Source organism: Daktulosphaira vitifoliae, unplaced genomic scaffold (genome assembly GCF_025091365.1).
Source record: "Daktulosphaira vitifoliae isolate Bord-2020 unplaced genomic scaffold, ASM2509136v1 Scaffold_5, whole genome shotgun sequence".
NCBI lineage: Eukaryota > Metazoa > Arthropoda > Insecta > Hemiptera > Phylloxeridae > Daktulosphaira > Daktulosphaira vitifoliae.
Genome location: NW_026099576.1, coordinates 14,198,809 through 14,218,359, shown reverse-complemented (window position 1 = coordinate 14,218,359; position 19,551 = coordinate 14,198,809). Strand labels below are relative to the sequence as shown.

The following is a 19,551-nucleotide window of genomic DNA, read 5'->3' as shown; positions in this document are numbered from 1 at the left end:
AAATAAGCTTTAATTTTATATATGTTTAAAGGACGCAGTATTTCCGGAACATTTTCAAAAATTAAGTTGAAAAAGTTATTTTTTGTAAAAAAGTTACTATTTTAAATCCTCCCAGTGAGCAGAATAAGTGTTAGATTTTCAAAAAAAATTATATCAAATGAAAGGGAAATATCTAAGGTTTCAATACAAAAAAATATTATTTTTATTTGTTCATTTTTGAAAAAGTTATGGCAGTTTTAAGTACAAAAAACATCCCGATAAAATGTAATTTTTATCGCAAACATTACATTTTTTTTTAAATTTTCGACAGCCATTTGCACATAGAAGATAAGATGTCGGGACAAATTTTTTTTTTTCATTTGATAGTATATAACATAACCTTTGATTTGATATATGTTTAAAGGACGCAGTATTTCCGGAACATTTTCAAAAGTTCAGTTGAAAAAGATCTATGTTTTTTACAATATTTTAAGTTTTGAACGCCCCCTATATAAGGGGAAATTGTCCAATTTTAATAAAAAGTATGTCAAATGAAAGATGTACTTATAATGTATTTAGAAAAAAAAAATTTGTGCTGATATATACATTTTTCAAAAAGTTATAGCATTTTTAAGTTGAAAATTTAAAATCGAAAATCGAAAATTTTAACACAAAAATAGTGTTTTTTTAACTACGGCAGCCGTTTAAATGTAGAAAAAAAAGTGTCGGGACAAATTTTTTTTTTTCATTTTGTAGTACATAAAATAAGCTTTAATTTGATATATGTTTAAAGGACGCAGTCTTTCCGGAACATTTTCAAAAATTAAGTTGAAAAAATTAATTTTTGTAAAAAAGTTGCCATTTTAAATCCCCCCCAATGAGCAGGTTAAGTGATAGATTTTCAAAAAAATGATATCAAATGAAAGGTAAATATCTAAGGTTTTAGTATAAAAAAAAATTATGTTGATTTGTTGATTTTTCAAAAAGTTATGGAAGTTTTAAGAAAAAAAAGTGAAAAAATTTCGAAAATTAGCGATTTTTAAATTTGTAATTTTTTTGGATATTTCCCCCATTTGCGGGGAACGAGGGAATTTTTTTCAATTTTTAAGGGTAATGTCTTCAACTAGATACGATTTGTGATCTTTTGACGTATTTTTGAAAGAAATCGGTCCAGTGAGAGCTGAGAAAAAGTGGCAACAGACATAAAAAAAAAAAAAAACACATCATAGTAAAATTAATACCTTCTCCGCTTCGCATCGAAGCTAAAATAATTTAACAAATATATAATATTCGAAAGGAATTTATTTTATATCATATTAATAGAAATGATATTAATATGAAATTTAACAGATTGATATCCAAGTGTTTTTTATGTAAATGGTATAAATTATTGACAGATATTATCTGATAGTAATACCATCTGTTTGTTCCAATTATATCGCAACCCCCAAAACCAGCGACACCTCTGTGTTGATTTTATTTTACTATTAAATGGAAGAGAATGGTATAAATAAAATGTCTACTAATCCATCCAACAGTTTTGTAACATTACTTTTAGAGATATTAACATTTAAAAATTTAGAAAAGAAGAGAAATAGGCTAGTGTTAGGCGAAGCTATATTTTAACCATAATTTATAGATAAGAACTGTTCTAAGTTGCGCAGCTTTTTATCTGTACTTAAAATTATATTAAATCTAAAAGTAATGTAATAAAACTGGTTATCGATCAGTCTTAATTAATTTTAAATTATTCTCTAATTAATAGTAAATAAAATAATTGTACATTCCCATTTAACTTTTAAAAGTTATTCCTATAAACTACTACAACAATGAAGAATATTTCAAAATTTTATAGTAATTGAAACCTATGTATGTGTGATAGTGTCATGTTTTCATTATTGTGAGAATTTATTATAATAAAATACAAACAGCACATCCGCTTCCTAAGACTGATGAATTAACAATTAACATTTATTGGTAAATTAGCAATAATCCAAATTATTATAAAAACCCAAATGACCTGGCCATCTTGGTCAGTAGACTCCAATACCTTGTGTCATTCATCGGTCTCAGTACTCGGTTGTCGCTGTCCGGCTTACTGTATAAAGTCAAGTCTTTGTTTTTTTCTTTTTCACCTACCTACTCCCGTCCTCAATATTTCAGAGTATTTGTGTCTTGCACTTCGTCTGCACCTCATAGCTAGGTGTTACCCTAATTCCATTCCTATAACAACAGCCTTTCGACACCCACAGCTATCCCGGAGTGTCAGCCGAGCACGGTGACTGCTGTACGATAACACGCACATGAATACCTTGACAACATGCTCATCCTTCTTCGTACCCTTTACTCTCTGTTTTGTGTTACGACTTATGACTTAAATTAATTTTCGCCATAGATATTAACGTGTACAAAAAGGATTAAGTGTTGGTGGTTTAAGTGGAGAGAAGCGTCTGGTGTGCAATGCGGTAAAAGAATTCCAATGAGGCTGAAAAATAAATTCTATAATACTATAATGAGGACAGCTATGATGTATGGTTAAGAGTGCTGGGCAGTTGACAAGAAAGTAGAGCAGAGAATGAATGTAGCAGAGATGAGAATGCTTAGATGGATGAGTGGAGTGACTAGAGAAGAGGATAAGGAAGGAACATATAAGAGGGTGTAGGAGTTGTGGAGGGTTATGGAAGATCTCGATTATCAGGGCAAACCATCTATGACTCTTTATTATATAAAAAGTGACATAGTACAATGTACAATACAATAAAGTTATACATGATAATAGTGTTAGGTAGCCACGCGCTATAAAGTCTTATCTACATAGTTTAAGGTACATTGTAGTGACAAAATATAAAAGTTACATTTTTTGAATAATTTAGATGTACAAAATTGGTTACATATTATTTAGAATAATTAAAATAAAAGAGTTTATGGATATTACAACAGTAGTAACGTTTATACAGTATTTTGAAGTTTATTAAATCGTATCAAATATATAGAGTATGAGTTTGACCAAGGTGAACACGAGGTAGGTGAAATTAGGAAATCAGTAACAATAAGCGAAGACATGATAAGAAAAAACATGATTTACTACAATAATGAATAAATGGATGATTGAAGGGACTAGAGAAGACTGGATAAAGAACGAACATATAAGAGGAAGTATAGGTGTAGCGTCAATCGTGGATAAGATGAGAGAAAATATACTTATATGGTTTGGTCATGTTATGAGGAGAGGAATCGGAAGCTGTAAGAACAACTAAGGAAATAATTTTGAAGGAAAATAGGTAGAGGAAGACTAAAAAAGAGATGGAAGGACGTTATTGAATGCAATATAAGGACAGTTGATGTGTGCGTAGATGATGTGGGAGATCGTGTCAAGTAGTAGTATAGGATAAGGATGGCCAACCCCCAGTAGTTGTGATTAAGGCGAGGAAAAAGAAGAAAGATTTTAACGTATATAAAGGTTTCATGATATCTTATTTGACCTACGAACATTTTGCTATTCGAATCTCCTTGATATCTCTACAGATAGCATATTTTGTAAGTTAAATATTTATACACAAATGATCATTTGGATACTAACCCAAATACCACTAGGCGCATAAAAGCAAAATTCACAGTTGAAAATATCTAGTCCAAAATTAGGCAATATATTGACATTATGGACTAGTACATTATAATTACTCCCCAAGCTACTAAAAGAAGTACAATTATTACTACCCCCCTGTAAATAACCCTGTAAATGGATAATAAAACAATATATGAAGAGTGAATGTGTCAAACGTTCTATGTGCCAAAAACATATTTGTTCAGAAAACACAAAAAACAATGGTACACATGGGCAGGTCTCACATATCGAACACCATCTATGAATGCAATTTTGTACAAGTAAAAAATTTAATTGACATTTGAAACACATACAAGATTGTGGCCTTTGGCATATAGAACATGAATCAGAAATAAAAAAATTTTTCACTTTTTTGGCACATAGAACGTTTGCACACATTCACTCTTCATATATTATAACTTAATATTGTAAACATTTACTATACCACACTAGACTACAAGTTAACAAAGCAAGTTTAATCTACTAATATTCACTTTTAAAGAGAAAATCTAGATTACAGATATTCTTACCCAATTTTTTAAATAAAGGTCATCAAAAATAACATTTACTATAAAATTATAACAAAAAAATTTTCAGTCCACACAACCTAAAATAATGTCTAAATACGTGTCTGTTGAACATTTTTATTAAAAATTTTTTTATTCTATTTTCGTTTATGGAAATTAAAATTTTTTTTTATGTGAAAAACATTGCGAATATTAACATTTCTGTAATCAAACCATATTCTATGAATTTATCACAGGGTTGAGAAAATAGATTTTTTTTAGGGATGACAACTTGAGCATTTACCTCAGACTAATTTTTAATTTAAGAACTGGGGCCTTCAATTAGTAATATTCCTCGTTAAATGCCAATTTATCATAATCTAAGAAATTTAGTTAAAATCAATTTTTATTTAATGAAAAAAACATATAATATCCTATATTTAATTGTTCAATGTACAAAAAAAATCCGATATAAAAAAATCGGTTTTAATCGTTTTAAACAGGATTAAAATGTTTTAAACATAATTTATTCATGTTATAAACAATTTTTAAACTCGCTCGTTTCGCTCGCGATTTGTTTCCTAACAACTAAACTCTTTTGATTTTTTACATAATAATTATCATAATAGAACTTTTTCTTTTATTTGAGACGTAGGGAATCCCCTATGAAAAATATTGTTACTATTAATAAGTGATGAACAAAAAAGAAACCAAAAATACTGTATGTCATTAACCATGACAGTCTAGAAAATGTGTGATAAGTCCTCTGAGCTTATGGGCTCCTCAACGTTCGTCCACATCGTTAAATACTTTAAGTACGAATAACTATAAATTAGCTTCTTGTGAATTTATATATTTTTAGTAGTATTAAGCTCTCCAAATTGTATATTGGTAAATAAAAAAAATCTAACATTCATAACGATTATTATAGAATCTCAAATAGAATTGCATTCTTCCAATAATATGCTTTTCACATGGAGCGCTATTCTAGTTTCAATTTATCTACTTGTTCCCAATTATGTATTATAAATTAAAATAATATTTTATCCCAGTTGTTGATTGTAATGTAATATAATGCAACTGTTTGTTGAATATTTTAATACTTTTATTTTTTGTAAGAAATAACAATTAAGTAGTAGGTGTTGTTGTTTGCAGACCAAGTATCACTATATTGAAAATGGAATAAAGCGGCTGTTAATTTTATATTTATTTGATAACATATTTCGGATAACGTTTCTAGGTTCTGTTCTTCCGGGCTTCATAAATGGCAAACAGAGGGGTGGTTCACCGGTATTAAGTATATTTATGTATGTAATGCAACCTACAGAACAGCTGCTACCGACCTGGTACTGAACTGAATGAACTGAGGAACGGTTAGAACTTGTAATCACAGTAATTATTGTTTTTTTTCCTACCGTTTATATACATTTCATCCCGTTGCTCCGCTGCTGGTTTTTGTTGTTTTACCGATGATATTTTCTCGTTCTACTGACCGTGAGCGCCCGTCAATTTACCGGATAGACACAATTCAACATTTTTGTATAGCTATTTTGAGTGAAATTAGCCGAAAAATCTTTCGGCTTTACCACTGCAGTCAGCCAACACGTCCAGTGAGTGGCTGTGCAGGCCGTTCCCTCCAAATCGACTTTCATTTTTGAGACACGCCAAGTGTGTGCGCGTAACGTATCAGATCATAGACAACAAAGGATCGCGGCGACGACATCGGAGACGCCATGCCGCTTCTTCACAAAAAACCTTTCTCTAAAAACCCGGTCCCAAGGGGGCTTCGGGACACAGATGAAGTGTTCTACTGTGAGATGACAAAAGAGATATTCCTCAATTACGAGTAAGTACTCCTGTTATGTTATTAGTACAAGTAGATTGTCCGTCCTCTTTCTCATATTAATCGACTTAACTTGCATTTCGTCTTAAAACATTTATAAAGTTGGTGATTAAGAATTTTTGTTTAGATTTTGAACATATATGTATCAACTTTCATTATAATTTTGTTATTTCTTAGTAATTGGGCTAACACATCATGGTTTTAAATTTAAGGTTATTTTCTTTTTTAGTCATTTACTAATTATCACTATACCAGTGATCAGATTTGATATCTATTAAACTAAAAATGGAATCCTAGTCGATAGTTTAAAACGATTAAACCTGCTCATATATTATTTAATTTAATATAGTTATTCATTATTTGCTACTTATTGTGATTATTTTATAAATGATAAATTAAATTTTTCCTATAAAATGAATAATGAGGAAATCTTAAATATTTTTTTTATGATATTTATCACAATACTGTTATATTGATCTTTACATTATTTAATAGATATCATATTTATTTTATAAATTTTCATAGTTTTTTTATTTGTTTTTGAGAAATTGTATTAAAATATTTATCTTTCTAGTAAAAGAATGTTCGTTGACTATATTAACTATATATTATTTTAATGTAAAGTACTAAAATGATTATATGCAGTATTCTTATTTCAAAAATTTAATTTTAACATTTTTATTTTTTTTAAATACTCTGATTTAATGAAATTCGTTCTAAAATTTACAGGCATTATGTTGAAAGAATTATACTTTGTAACTCATTAGTATGGTCATGTGAAATTACTGGTAAAAAAAACATGACTTATAAAGAAGCTTTAGATTGTGAAATAGAATCAAAAAGAATGTTGAATGATTTTCCTAATGAAGTAAGTTTAATTTTTTTTCTTATGTTAATCATTGAGAAACAATGTGGCTGAGTTGATTATGCAGTAGTGCCTGATGTGCACTGTTTCAAATTTGAGACTTGGTCACAGGCCACTCTGATAGCCGAGTGAGAGATCAGTTAAGTATTTGGAGTTACTTCCTACTCTGGGACGGGTAGGCTAACCACCCATTCCAGAATGTTTATTGTTAAAAAACCTCTTTTGAGAAGGCTACTATGACCTTAAATGGTCTGTCAAAATTTTTTCTTCATTATAATTAATATTATTGTATTTATTTCAGCTTCAAAAACCAATTCTCTTTTTATTATCTTTGACCAAATGTTCTTCATTAAAAGAACTCATAGAACAAATATTTAACTATGTCAGATATCGTTATTTTATATCTGAAATTGTAGAAGTTGCCTTAGAACAAGATCAGTGGTAAGATTCAAATTACAATATATTATATATATATATGTATAATTGGTAGGGATTGATAGGCATGAAAAAATGAGTATTTTAAAGTTTTAATTTTTTTTTTTATAAAACAAGGTTATTATATTATGTTTAAATTTTGTTTTTTGACAAAAAGAAAAAAGTAATACCTTCTTAGCTTCACATTGAAGCTAAAATTATTGTTTATCAAATTATGGCAGAATTTCTTGGGCCCTTCTCAAAAGTCATGCCTTACTATTCCCATCATAAAATCTTACTATTTCATATTAAATCAATTTAACAAAAAAAGAAATCATTAGTTAATCTAATGTCGAATCGACAATGTATACATATTTTTAAATAAACCAAATAGTAGTTACTGATAATTTTTTATGGATTTTTAAGGAAAAAAGCACTAGTTTATTGTTTATAAAAAATATAATTTTTAATAAAAAAAAAATCTAGTAATTGCTTTCAATAAGCTGTATAAATACTTTCTTACCTCCAAGTGATTTTGGAATTACATAGGTCATCTCTGATAGATGGTCCAACAAATATAGCTATAACTTGTTCTACAATGATATTTTTTGTCATATAATTAATTCATAAAATAATAACTTCTTATCATTTGTTTATAAAATAAATTAACTGTCAAAATAAAATACTCATCATTTCAGTCCTTTGGCCACTCCAATCCCTTAAATAATTAAAAATACTAAAGTTTAACATGTTGCCATTCAATTAGTTATATTTTCTATTACTGCAATTAAAGTAATGCATTTTTAAATTATAGTGTTAATATAATATTATACTATTTTAAAATCATTTTGGAATTTTTATTACTGAAAAATAAATATTTCTATTTTTAGGTTAAAATGTAGAGTATTAGCAGTACATTCACCATCAGATCAAAAAGGGACAGATCGGAGTCGTACTCCTAAGTAATTTATCTTAACTTAACAATTTTTTGTGCAAGTTACAATGTATATTTATTTTTAAGGAAATCAAATGACAGTGGTCAAAGTGGAGGTCATTTGTCATACAGTTATGATGTAGAACTTCTTAATAGCCCTTCTAAAAAGGGAAACCCCAATAACGAACCTATTTATCGAGTAGATGCAGTTCAAATAAAAAGATCGAAAAATTGTTTTACAAGAGATAGATGCAGATTTTTTATTACACATAATGTTGAACTTAAAAATGGACTTATTTTACTAAAAGTATTATTTTATATTTTCATTAAAAATAGTACAAATTTTATGAGATTTTTATTTTCAAAATGTTTGTGTTATACATAAAGTATGATAATGAATTATTGTAAAGTAGTTTTGTTGTTTATTTTTTGAGATTTTTAATTTGTATTTAAACTTTCAATATTACATTTTCTATATTAAGTTTAAGTAATAAATTATTATTTTAGGAAAGTGTTGCAAGTCAAATAGCAAATATGAAATTTGAAGATATTTTTAGTGGTGAAATTCCACAATTTTCTGAAACTAAAAAGAACAAAGTATTAGCTAAGAATGGTTTAGTTAAGAAACAAGAATTAATAAATGGAGAAACATCTAAGAAAAATGAAAAAACAATTCAAGAAGTAGCTGAGAAAATAAAAGAAGAAAAGTTAAGGGTTAAAGAGAAAAGAAAGGAAGAAAAAGAGAAACTTGCTAAGTTTATGAAAGAATGGAGTAAGAAGAAAGAGGATCTAGAGTTAGAAGATTTAAAAGTTAGTTTTTTTATTTTAGTTTTTCTGTTGCATTAGATTTTACTTAAATTTCTGCTTTTTAATTTATTTTAGGAGTTACCAGTTGCTAAACCAGTAAATTTAAAAATTCCAAATAAACTTTTTGGCGAATTTGTTATGATCTATGAGTTTTTTCAAAACTTTTGGTCTCAGCTTGATGCAGGCAGTTATTTTCCTCAGGGCTTAAGTATAGAGTTGTTGGAAAAATGTATTGTTGAATCAGAAGTTGCTGGTAATATATATTTATATAAATATATGGTTTTGTTATTTATTTATATTTTAATATAATTTTTAAATATCAAATCAATATCACTAACAAATATTTTCTATTTAAATTTATTAAGTTAACTTTTCTAGGACCTTTGAATACACTTATACAAGTGCTACTGACAACAATATTTGATCTTGAAGAGGACGAAGAGGCTGACATGAAAGATAGTCATATATCTGGCTCAGAACCTGTTTACAATATTTGTGATGAAAAAATTCGCAATGCTATAAAGTATGCCACCAATGTAAAAAATTGGACTATAAATCATCTTGGACAACATTTAAATAAAATCATGTTGCAACCAACTGTAATATCCGAAGTTTTGAGATTACATTTACTATCATCAGGTGGAAAACACTCAGAAAAAATGGCTAAGTGGATGTAAATAGTTGTATAATTGTTATAATTTTATGAATTTCAAATGGCTTATAATGTACTTTTTATAATTAAGGTATCAAGAGAGAGGAAATTATTGTCCTACTGATGATCCTGGGTTTACTTTGAGGTTAAATCGTCCAGATTTATTAGAATCTCTCAGTCATCACCACATTTCTAGTCTATCAATTGGTAATTAAGTATAATATAATCATGTTTTTATTATAGTTGATCTACATAAGTAGTGTTCTTATTTAGCTGACAAAATGGCCATTCTTAATTGTCTTATGAATCAGATTTTGACTTTTTCATCTTATCGTATACAATTACAAAATACTGTAGTTAAAACAAGAAATGCTAGATTAGAAGTTAGAAGTGCAGTTGCAGCTGAGAAAAAAAAATCAGTTGAATTATCTCAAAAGTGAGTTTTAAATTACATATTTATAATTTTGTTACTATTTGTATGGAGCTCTGAATTTATAATTGTGTTTTAGTAATTTTTCCAGACTTATTTTGGTTTGGTCCAAATTAAGATATGATATAATATAATATTAATATAATAATAATATTTTTAAAATTATAAACAACCAAATATATGTTATTCTTTAATTAATATATTTTTATTCTAATTTTCTTTATACATTCAATTTATTTTATTAAATATTTTGTCTTGTATTGTTTTAGGAAAAATTTGAATATTTTTTTAAAGTAATGAAATTGATAATTAGCATATTTTGAGTTAATTTTTATCTTAAAATTGTGTTATTATTTTAGAAAAAAAGAAATGAAACTTCTAAATGGGGATTCAAGTATTGTTGAGTCAGATCAAAAAGCTATTGAAGCAAAACAAAATGAATGGAACAAAAAGTTAAATGAACTTAGTGAGTTAGGTATGACCGCTCAAATATTACCACTTGGCACCGACCGAGCTTTTAGAAGATACTGGATATTTGCATCTATGCCTGGACTTTTTGTTGAAGATTATGAGCCCAATCCAGGAACTTGTTTACCTGAGTAAGATTAGTTATATTTATTATTTACATAATAATCAGGCTATCTTCTTAATTAGAACAAAGAGTTATTTCACTTTTGACAAAAGTTTTTGATAGACAAACTTTAGTAAAAAAATAATTTTAATACCATGGTACAAAAATATCATACTTTTTATAGTCTAGTCACTGGTCATTATAATAACATTATAATGTCACTATGTGACATTATAATCTTAGTAAAATTTCTTTTAAATATAAATTTATCAAAGAAATTTTTATCAATTTTTAATTATAGTGGAACACCTGTTAGTAACATCACAGATAAAGATACTGTAAGTTATGTTAAACGTCTATTTGAAATGAATGAAAAAGAAAATGTTGATGAAACAAGAACTAGTCTTTCAAACATGCCTTTAAAGAAAAAACTTGTTGACAGTATAAATGAATCATCATTCATGAGTAATGGTAGTTTTAGAGAAGATCCAAAAAAATCAATTTACAGTTGTTGGGGTCCAGATAATAATTGTCCTGTACATGATGAAAATCATGATAGACTCACATGGAGCTACTTTAATACACCTGAAGAATTAGAAATTCTACTTGAAAATCTTAATTCAAGAGGTTTAAGAGAAAGTGAACTGAAAAAAACCATAGCATTAGAAAAACATAGAATAATTTCTAGCATGGAAAAGTGTACTAATTGTCTCTTAGATCCTTCGATGGTAAGATCAAATATTAATAGCGAATTTTAAATAAATAACAGCTAATAATAATTTCTTATTTTTAATTTAGACATTTTAGAATTTTATTTAAATATAAAGTTAAAAAAGTACTCCAGGTTTTATGAAAGAAACAGATTTTACTTTGTTTTATCAAGATTTTTTAATTTAATAGGCTCTACTGTAATTCAGGAAATCTTAAAAAATTACTAGAAGTACCTGAAAATAATTTTTAAATACATTTATAATGGTTATACGTTATCTATTTTTCTTTTTATAATAAAAATTGTCAAATTTTAAAATTTTAGATAAATAATAGTCATTTAGTTTTTTAAATTTAATACTTATTTTTAATTACTTAAAGTAATATTGATTTTATGTAAATATAAATTTTTAGATGATAGAAGATGATAAAAGAATTCAAAAACGTTTAAAAACAGAATTTTGTGAATTTAAGAAAGTAAACGTAAAATTTCTCCGCGTTGATGATGATGTTGATACATCCCTAGAACTAACATTGAGAGAATATATTTTAGATGTTGAAAGACGATTAAATACAACAGCTCTTGGTAACCTTTCAACAAAGGTAAATAATTATATGGTATCTTTACATGCCAGGTCACATAAAATTTTGATAATTATTTATATAAATTGTAAAGTGTATATTTGTTTTTTGACTATTAAATTGTTGTAATAATGATAAATTATGTAATTATGATTTTTTGGGCAGTGTACTTTTTTTATTATAAAAGTTGCAACAAAAATTTGTTTTTTTTTTTATAATTTATAATTTCTTTTTAAATTTATTTAATGTAATGTTTTTTATGTATTGCATATGAATATTAAAATTTTTTTTTTTTTGTAATTCAATGTTTAGTAAGTGTGCTTTGTTATTAGATACCCAAGCGCGATGATTGGAGAGATGATATTTTAAGTGGAATCTATGAAGTTGAGGGTCATTTATCATGGGGTAATAGAAGCAAAGTGGTGGTAAGTCATTGTACATAAAATACTTATTTTTAGGAGATTAAAATTAAATATTTTTAAAATAGGCATAATTTTGTAATTGTAAACAAGTAACATAAAAATTAATCATTTGTATTTAATTTCATAAATAAAAAAAATCATATTATAATATAGTAATTTGAAAAGAAATGTTATTAAATTTTATTTTTTATTTTTTTAGAATATTAATGAAAATGAAAAAGATAGTTCACCAGAGCCTCTAAGTAAGTATTTTTAATTTTGTAATATTAATAATTGAAATAAATAATAAGAATACAAAATATTTTGTTTTAATTTTTTAGATTACCAAGATCCTATTAATTATGTAATTGATAATGTTAATATTAACGAGAAAGTAACTAATTTAGCATCAATTATTCTTATATTAGAACAATCTGTAGAGCTAAAATTTTTGAAACGACCATTAGGTAAATTTTTTTATTACTTATAGCTCTAGTTATAAGCTAAATAAAGTTGTTAATAAAATTTTTTGTTTTCATTGATCTTTCAATTCCAGGCTATGATAAAAAAGAAAAAATGGGTGTTTCTGCAATAAATCCCATGTTAGATAAATGGGAGTTATCACTAATGAGTTCTGTTAATTTTTCTCAATTATTTTTACATCTTATAACTTTAGGTAAGTAACTAGTAATAATGAACATTTCATAATTTAGTTAGGTTGTAAGAAATTTTATTTGATTAAGTGTAGTTATAAAAGGTATTATATTTTTAATAGTCTTAAATAATATTTCAGAAGAAAAAAAGCAATTTTTTTTTTGTGATTTATCAAAAAATGAATTGTTTCTCTTGTCTACCTTTAAAATTTTTGAAAATGTTTTAGAGCGTCTAACAACTTTTAACTTTTATTACATTAAAGCTTTTGAATGTACTATAATATAAAAAAAAATTTGTCCCCAAAATTGTTTTACTATATGAAATAAAAAAATATTGCAACTTTTTCCATAAAAATGTTAAGTTTTCAATTTTTGAAATTGGTTTAGGTATGTATCAAATCAAAGTTATTTATATGCACTTAATGATAAAAAAGGAAAAATCCTAACAATTTGCTTTTTATTTGGTTGCTAAAATCTAAAATTTTGTTGAAATATTTCAATTTTTTTTTTTTTTTTAAGTCTCTTTATAAAGAAGAATCATTTCGTGATAGTGTTATTAATTACTATTAAATAACAATCTATACTAGAGTCTTCTATGATAGATGTCTACTATGCTGGTTCCTAACTTTTTTTTGTCAATGACAATATAATAATTTGAATATTTTAAATGTTATTGAATGGTATTCTAATTAAGAAAATGAATGGTTGATAACAACTTTTGAATCAATATTTCAGAAATTGTGACTATTTTTATACCTAGGTAGAAGGAGTGATGCAGCACAGTATGGTGTAATTTTAATAATAACAACTCTCACTTAAACTTCTGTTTATAAATTAGATTTTAATAACTTCCAAAATAATGGTTCAATAATTGTTATCAATTAGTTATTTTCTTAACTAAATAATTTTTTTTATGGGCTAATTATGTATGTTACCTGAAAAAAATTAAGTTAGTAAGAGATAAAGAATGAAATAAAAAAATATTTAACTACTTATTACATGAGAAATAAATACTAATCAACAAAAACAAGAAAAAGATTCTCAAAATTATTATTTTTTCATGTTAAATTTAGTAGTAAGTGTTAAATCAATCACTCTTTATAGATGAAGTTAGTATGTAGGATGTTCATTAAGAAAATGAATTTTTATTGTTCTTATTGTTTTTATAAATTGACCATTTTCTTAATTTTTTAATATTCTGTATATTCTAGTTGAAACTTAATAATAATTCAATATAAATTTCAGAAAAAAGTATTGAATGGTCAAAATCTATTATGAAAGTCAATTGTGTCTTATGCAGAAGTAATAAAGATGAAGATGTAATGTTGTTATGTGATAATTGTAATAGAGGTCACCATATTTACTGTTTAAAGCCTAAACTTAAAGTGAGTTTTTTTCTATAACAATTAAATAATTTTTATTTTAATTAAAAATGTTTTTTGTAGAAAATTCCTTCAGGAGACTGGTATTGTCAAAAATGTAAACCTTTAGTAAAAAATCAATCTGATGAATATGAACCAGAAGAAAAAGTGTAATGATAAATTAAAATTTATAATTCATTTTTTATAGAAAAATGATATGACATTATTAAAATGACAAATGTTTTTTTAGGAAAATTGATATTTGTCATATATGTAAAGAAGAAGGTTCTGTAATAACTTGTGATGATTGTTCCAAAAATTATCATCTATCTTGTTTAAATCCTCCAAAGCGTGTTCCACCTAAACGAAATTGGACATGTTTCATTTGCCGTCAAACTTCTTGCAAAGGTAATTGCATTTTTTCACTAAATTTAAAGAAAAGTGTAGATTGATACATCAACGTAATTACTTAACATATGCAAAACATATCACTGAGCTTTAAGATAAGTATTGTATACTAATCAAACTACAGTGTTTGATAATAAATTTATAATTAATTAATTAAATATAATTAAATTTATTTATAATTTAAAACTTTTTACAATTATAAATTGTAATAATAAGTTTTGTAAATATTAAAGAATACTAAATATTTTGTCAACTTATTTAAAATTGGTTGTGATTGTGTAGTTTAATTATTTCAGGTAATTTATGTAATCTACATTATAGATTTTAAAATCTATTCAATACAACATTAAATATATTTACTCTGAATAGAATTAATTTAATAATTAAAAATCATTCTTTAATTGAAAAATATAATTACTAATCTTACTTATATCTTCTTTTGTTTCTATAGTAATTTATTTTTCTCATTGTACTTTTAAGTAGGAAAGTTTTGTTGATTTGGTTTATTCAGAATTAAAATACTAATGGGGAGTTTCTTAAAATTAATACAAAACTTCATTAAATTTGAACCTGTTAAATGTTATTTACAGATGATATGGAACAGGTTGAGGTTGAAAGGTGTAGCAGGCGAAAGAGCTCGCAGGCTGCCACTGCTAAAATATCTGAATTTGCTCGGCAGTTGTTGCACACAACAGCCAGATATTATGGTCTGTCACTGAAGTTAAAGCTATTTGTTTATTTTGGTGTTAAGACAGTATATTATTTACTATTAACACAGATCCAGAATAGTTTTACTTATAATAAGAATTATTCAATTATTAATTTTGGGATTTTCGTGTAGTTTCTCTTAGCATTTCAATTTGCTTTAAGTATCAGGACAGGAATACTGAATAATTATTTTTGTGTGTTTATACTATATAAGGTGCAACAGATTTAACTTATCTCTTATAACTATTAGTCTATATAAAATTTTAGATTTAAAATACATTTTTGGACTAAGTAAATAAATATTAACATAAATGTTGTCTTAGTTTATAACAACTTAGAATTCATGATTCACTGTATTAAAAAATATTACACTCATTTGGTTTCTTGATTTCATATTTTATTATTACGTTGATTAATTCCTTATTAAAATATAAAATGAGAGTTTTTAGTAAAAAAAATATTATATATATATTTTTTTTTATTACATAACAAATAAGTTATTTAATAAATTTTATATTATATTTAATTACACCATTATTTTGTGAAGAATAATATATTATATTTTATGATTACTTGATTTTAAAGTTAGAAAATTAAAATGTAATATTATAACAGTAAATCTAAACTTAATTATCCAATTTACATTCTTGGATCTGTGATTTAATGAAGTCATTGTTGTTACTAGCAAATAGTAACAAAAATGATCTTAAAAAGAAATTGTTGGTACAAAAATTAATAATGCATGATCTAGTTTTTATTAAACATTTGTACTTATTTTTAATTTTAAGTAAATTAATGGTTTTTTTTTTTAATGTTAGATACATACATTTATATGTAAATGTATATACATATGTATTTAATAGATAGCTTTGAAAAAGAGATTTCTTTAAATTTTATGTTCTTTGATAATTGAAAATATTCTGTTGGTTTAGTTTTGGAATATTTTGTCATTTATTAGAATTTTTAATTTTAAACTTAAATACGAGAATTCATTAATTCAACATTAATTATATAGTTGGAGTTTGATTTTTGCATGAATAATTACCTAATTTCAGAAGTCTTTTAATTTATTAAAAAATTATTAACTTGAGTATAATTTATTAAATTTTTTTTTTACTTAAATAACAGAAGAAGAAAATGTAACTGAGGAAAAAAGTCGACGAAGAGCTAGGCATTCAGAAAATACAACTTTAACAACAGCTGGAGATTTACCGTTAGACAATGCACTATTGCAATTACTTTTAAATCAAGTCATGCATCATCCAGATGCTTGGCCATTCTTACGGCCTGTTACTAAGTCACAGTGTCCAGATTACCATGCTATTATAAAAAATCCTATGGATTTGGGAACTGTTAAGTATAAACTAAATATGCTGTCTTATAGGACAAATGAGGATCTGTTAAGTGATATGGAGCTTATATTCGAAAATTGCTTCTATTATAACTCAGAAAGTTCAGAAGTTTATAAGTATGTTTATAATATTAATTAAACAAAATTAAAATTATTTAAACTTACATTCAGTTATACATTATGATTAAAAATCAATTATATTTTTTTAATAAAAAGAGAATAATTATTATTTATAAGTGTTAAATTAAATGATACTATTTATATAGTCTTGCATGTTCTAACAAATCCTGTAACATTGATTTAATGACTATATTGAGGTGTTTTTTTTAAAAATAATTTTTGTGCTTTTAGATGACAATAATAATATTAACTCTAATAATTTTTAACTTTATTAATAAAATATATAAATTTACAAAATGTATGAAATCTGTATAAAAAATTTTTAAGATAACCATTTTGTAGAGCAGATAATAAGCAAAATTTCAAAAATCAAATACTAGTTATCAGTGATGGAATAAAACACATTTATGTTAACACGCTCATACAAACGTGTTCATTTTATATGATTTTAACACAAAAAGCATTTAAATTTTAAAAAATGAACTTAAACATGAACTCGGTTCTTATTTTGTATGAATGTAAACATTTTGGGTTTGTTCATTACAAAGTTCATTTTTCTGGTTTCTACCATATGAGTTTTTATAAAAATAAATACCTATAATTTAAATTCAATGTTGATTTTAAATGATTTTTTAAGAAATATTATATCTTGGTATAAAAATTAGTTATAAAAATAATTGTTTCTAATTTTGATAAAAATAAAATGTATATTATTTTCATCCTCCAATAACATGTGAGATGATTCATAGTTATATAAAAAATAAAAATAAATTTGGTAAAATGTTTTACAACCTAATCTATGTTTTTTAGATGTGGGGAAGAAGTCTATAATTATTATAAAAAATTATGTCAAGAATGTAACCTGAAAGATTTCAGTGAGGATGGACAATTTGATGGACCTCCGCCAAAGAAATCAAAACATAGTTTTTAATCAATGACATGTTATAAGTTAACATTTAATTTATATTTTTTACATTGAGTCATTAATTACTTGCAAAATTTCTTTAATATGTGGTAGTTTAAAAATATAACTATTTAAAAGATTCATAACGGAATCAATGATAGTGACATACTTACAATGATAGCTTTAAGTAAATTATTAAATTAACTTAGGAATAAAAATTTTATTTTATGATTTTTTTATTTTTTATTTGAAGATGCTTTTAATTTGTAATTGACAAAATAATTTGTGATTCTTTTATTTTTAATAGTTTACTAGTTGTAAATAAGAATTACTAATATTCATTTTAAGTGAAAAATGTATATTTATATAAATTACTGATCATTGTTGTATCTCCTTATTACTTTTGTGATTTTTTAAAAAATGTAATCAACTTTTATAATTTAACAAAAAAAATGTAATATAATAGATTTTTGTTAGGATATTTAGTGTAATATTTAAGATTGAAAAATTCATTGAGGAAAGTACATTTATAAAATATAAAATTTTGTATGTTATGGACAAAATTTAAACTGAATGTGAAATTCGAAGTATAACCTTTACACATTTTTTTAATATAAATTTTGTATATCATATTTTTTTTTTTTTTTAGTAAACAATTAAATTATGTATTATAATGTAATTTTTTTCATTCAAAATACTAGGTTCTTGTTATTTAATTTCTCTATTGCATACTTTGCTGCTTGTATGTATTAAGAGAGCAGTATTAAGTTAGATTTTGATTTAATCCATCTTTATTTTTTACTATAAATGTATAAGTATTTTAGTTTTGTGTAATTCAATTCCTATTTTCTTATTTTATTGCCCAATAATGGTATTTTTATTATCGTTTTTTTAAAAATAGTTATAGTTCAACAAAAATTAAACATGATAACATAAACTAAGAAATAAAATTTGTTTTTTATTTAACCTATGTCTGATATATTTTAACAAGTTACATATAAAAAAATTGATTAGTAATAAGGGTGATAAATTATGCATAAATGTATGAATATAAATTATAAATGATATAATAAACGACACAATTATTTAGGAGTGTTAAGGAATATATGCGCAAACTTTTATATGTTTATAATGCTTGCAAGTTCATATGTTTCAATAAAAGAATTTACATCAAATTGAATGAAACTTTCTTATCTTTAAAAAATGTAAACATCTTCCCAATTAAAAAAAATAAGTTAATATTTTAAAAGTTTGAAAAGGAATTTTCCCCTCATTCGCGTCCTTAAAAATTTGGTTTTACATAAGACTTAGAAACTCGAAAACTGAGAAAAAAGTTTGTTTTATTAGTTATTTGCTTATAACTTAAATACAACATATATGTTATACTTAAGATTTTATGAATTTTTATAATTTATTTTTCAACTTTAAAAAGTTAAAAATAAATTTAATAAAAATTCATTGGCATATATTTAAATTTAGGTATTTAAAAACATTTATACAATAGACTTGCCCAATTTTATTATAATTTGTAAATTTTAATTATCACCTTTTCCGTGTTTTCAAACTATACATAAATATTAATAATTACTATATAAAATAATATATTATTATTTTATTAAATATAAATTATATTTTATTTTTGGGCGTACATTATATTTAATAAATCATCATTATCATTCCTTAGCCTTTATCCCAACTATTTATAATTCGCTTAAATAATGTTCCATAAATAGATAATATTTATAAATTT

At 24.9% G+C, this 19,551-nt stretch overlaps 1 protein-coding gene across 3 annotated transcripts; it reads left to right on the top strand.

Annotated features, from left to right (window-relative positions):
- The first annotated feature begins 5,496 nt into the window (after positions 1 to 5,496).
- On the top strand, positions 5,497 to 17,938 carry LOC126906743 (bromodomain adjacent to zinc finger domain protein 1A-like). Of its 3 annotated transcripts, XM_050687516.1 has the most exons (24): positions 5,497 to 5,935; positions 6,662 to 6,800; positions 7,099 to 7,238; positions 8,102 to 8,173; positions 8,233 to 8,452; positions 8,653 to 8,955; positions 9,028 to 9,205; positions 9,331 to 9,625; positions 9,696 to 9,811; positions 9,878 to 10,040; positions 10,304 to 10,327; positions 10,394 to 10,633; positions 10,907 to 11,333; positions 11,728 to 11,916; positions 12,228 to 12,320; positions 12,517 to 12,559; positions 12,638 to 12,763; positions 12,853 to 12,972; positions 14,195 to 14,334; positions 14,395 to 14,480; positions 14,561 to 14,718; positions 15,309 to 15,425; positions 16,555 to 16,894; positions 17,708 to 17,938. In XM_050687516.1, the coding sequence occupies exons 1-24, from the start codon at positions 5,823 to 5,825 to the stop codon at positions 17,826 to 17,828; spliced, it is 3,963 nt and encodes a 1,320-aa protein (XP_050543473.1). In that variant the 5' UTR covers positions 5,497 to 5,822; the 3' UTR covers positions 17,829 to 17,938. The 3 variants fall into 3 exon arrangements, with proteins under 3 accessions (XP_050543473.1, XP_050543474.1, XP_050543475.1); XM_050687517.1 differs by lacking the exon at positions 10,304 to 10,327; XM_050687518.1 differs by lacking the exon at positions 15,309 to 15,425.
- The last annotated feature ends 1,613 nt before the right edge of the window (positions 17,939 to 19,551 follow it).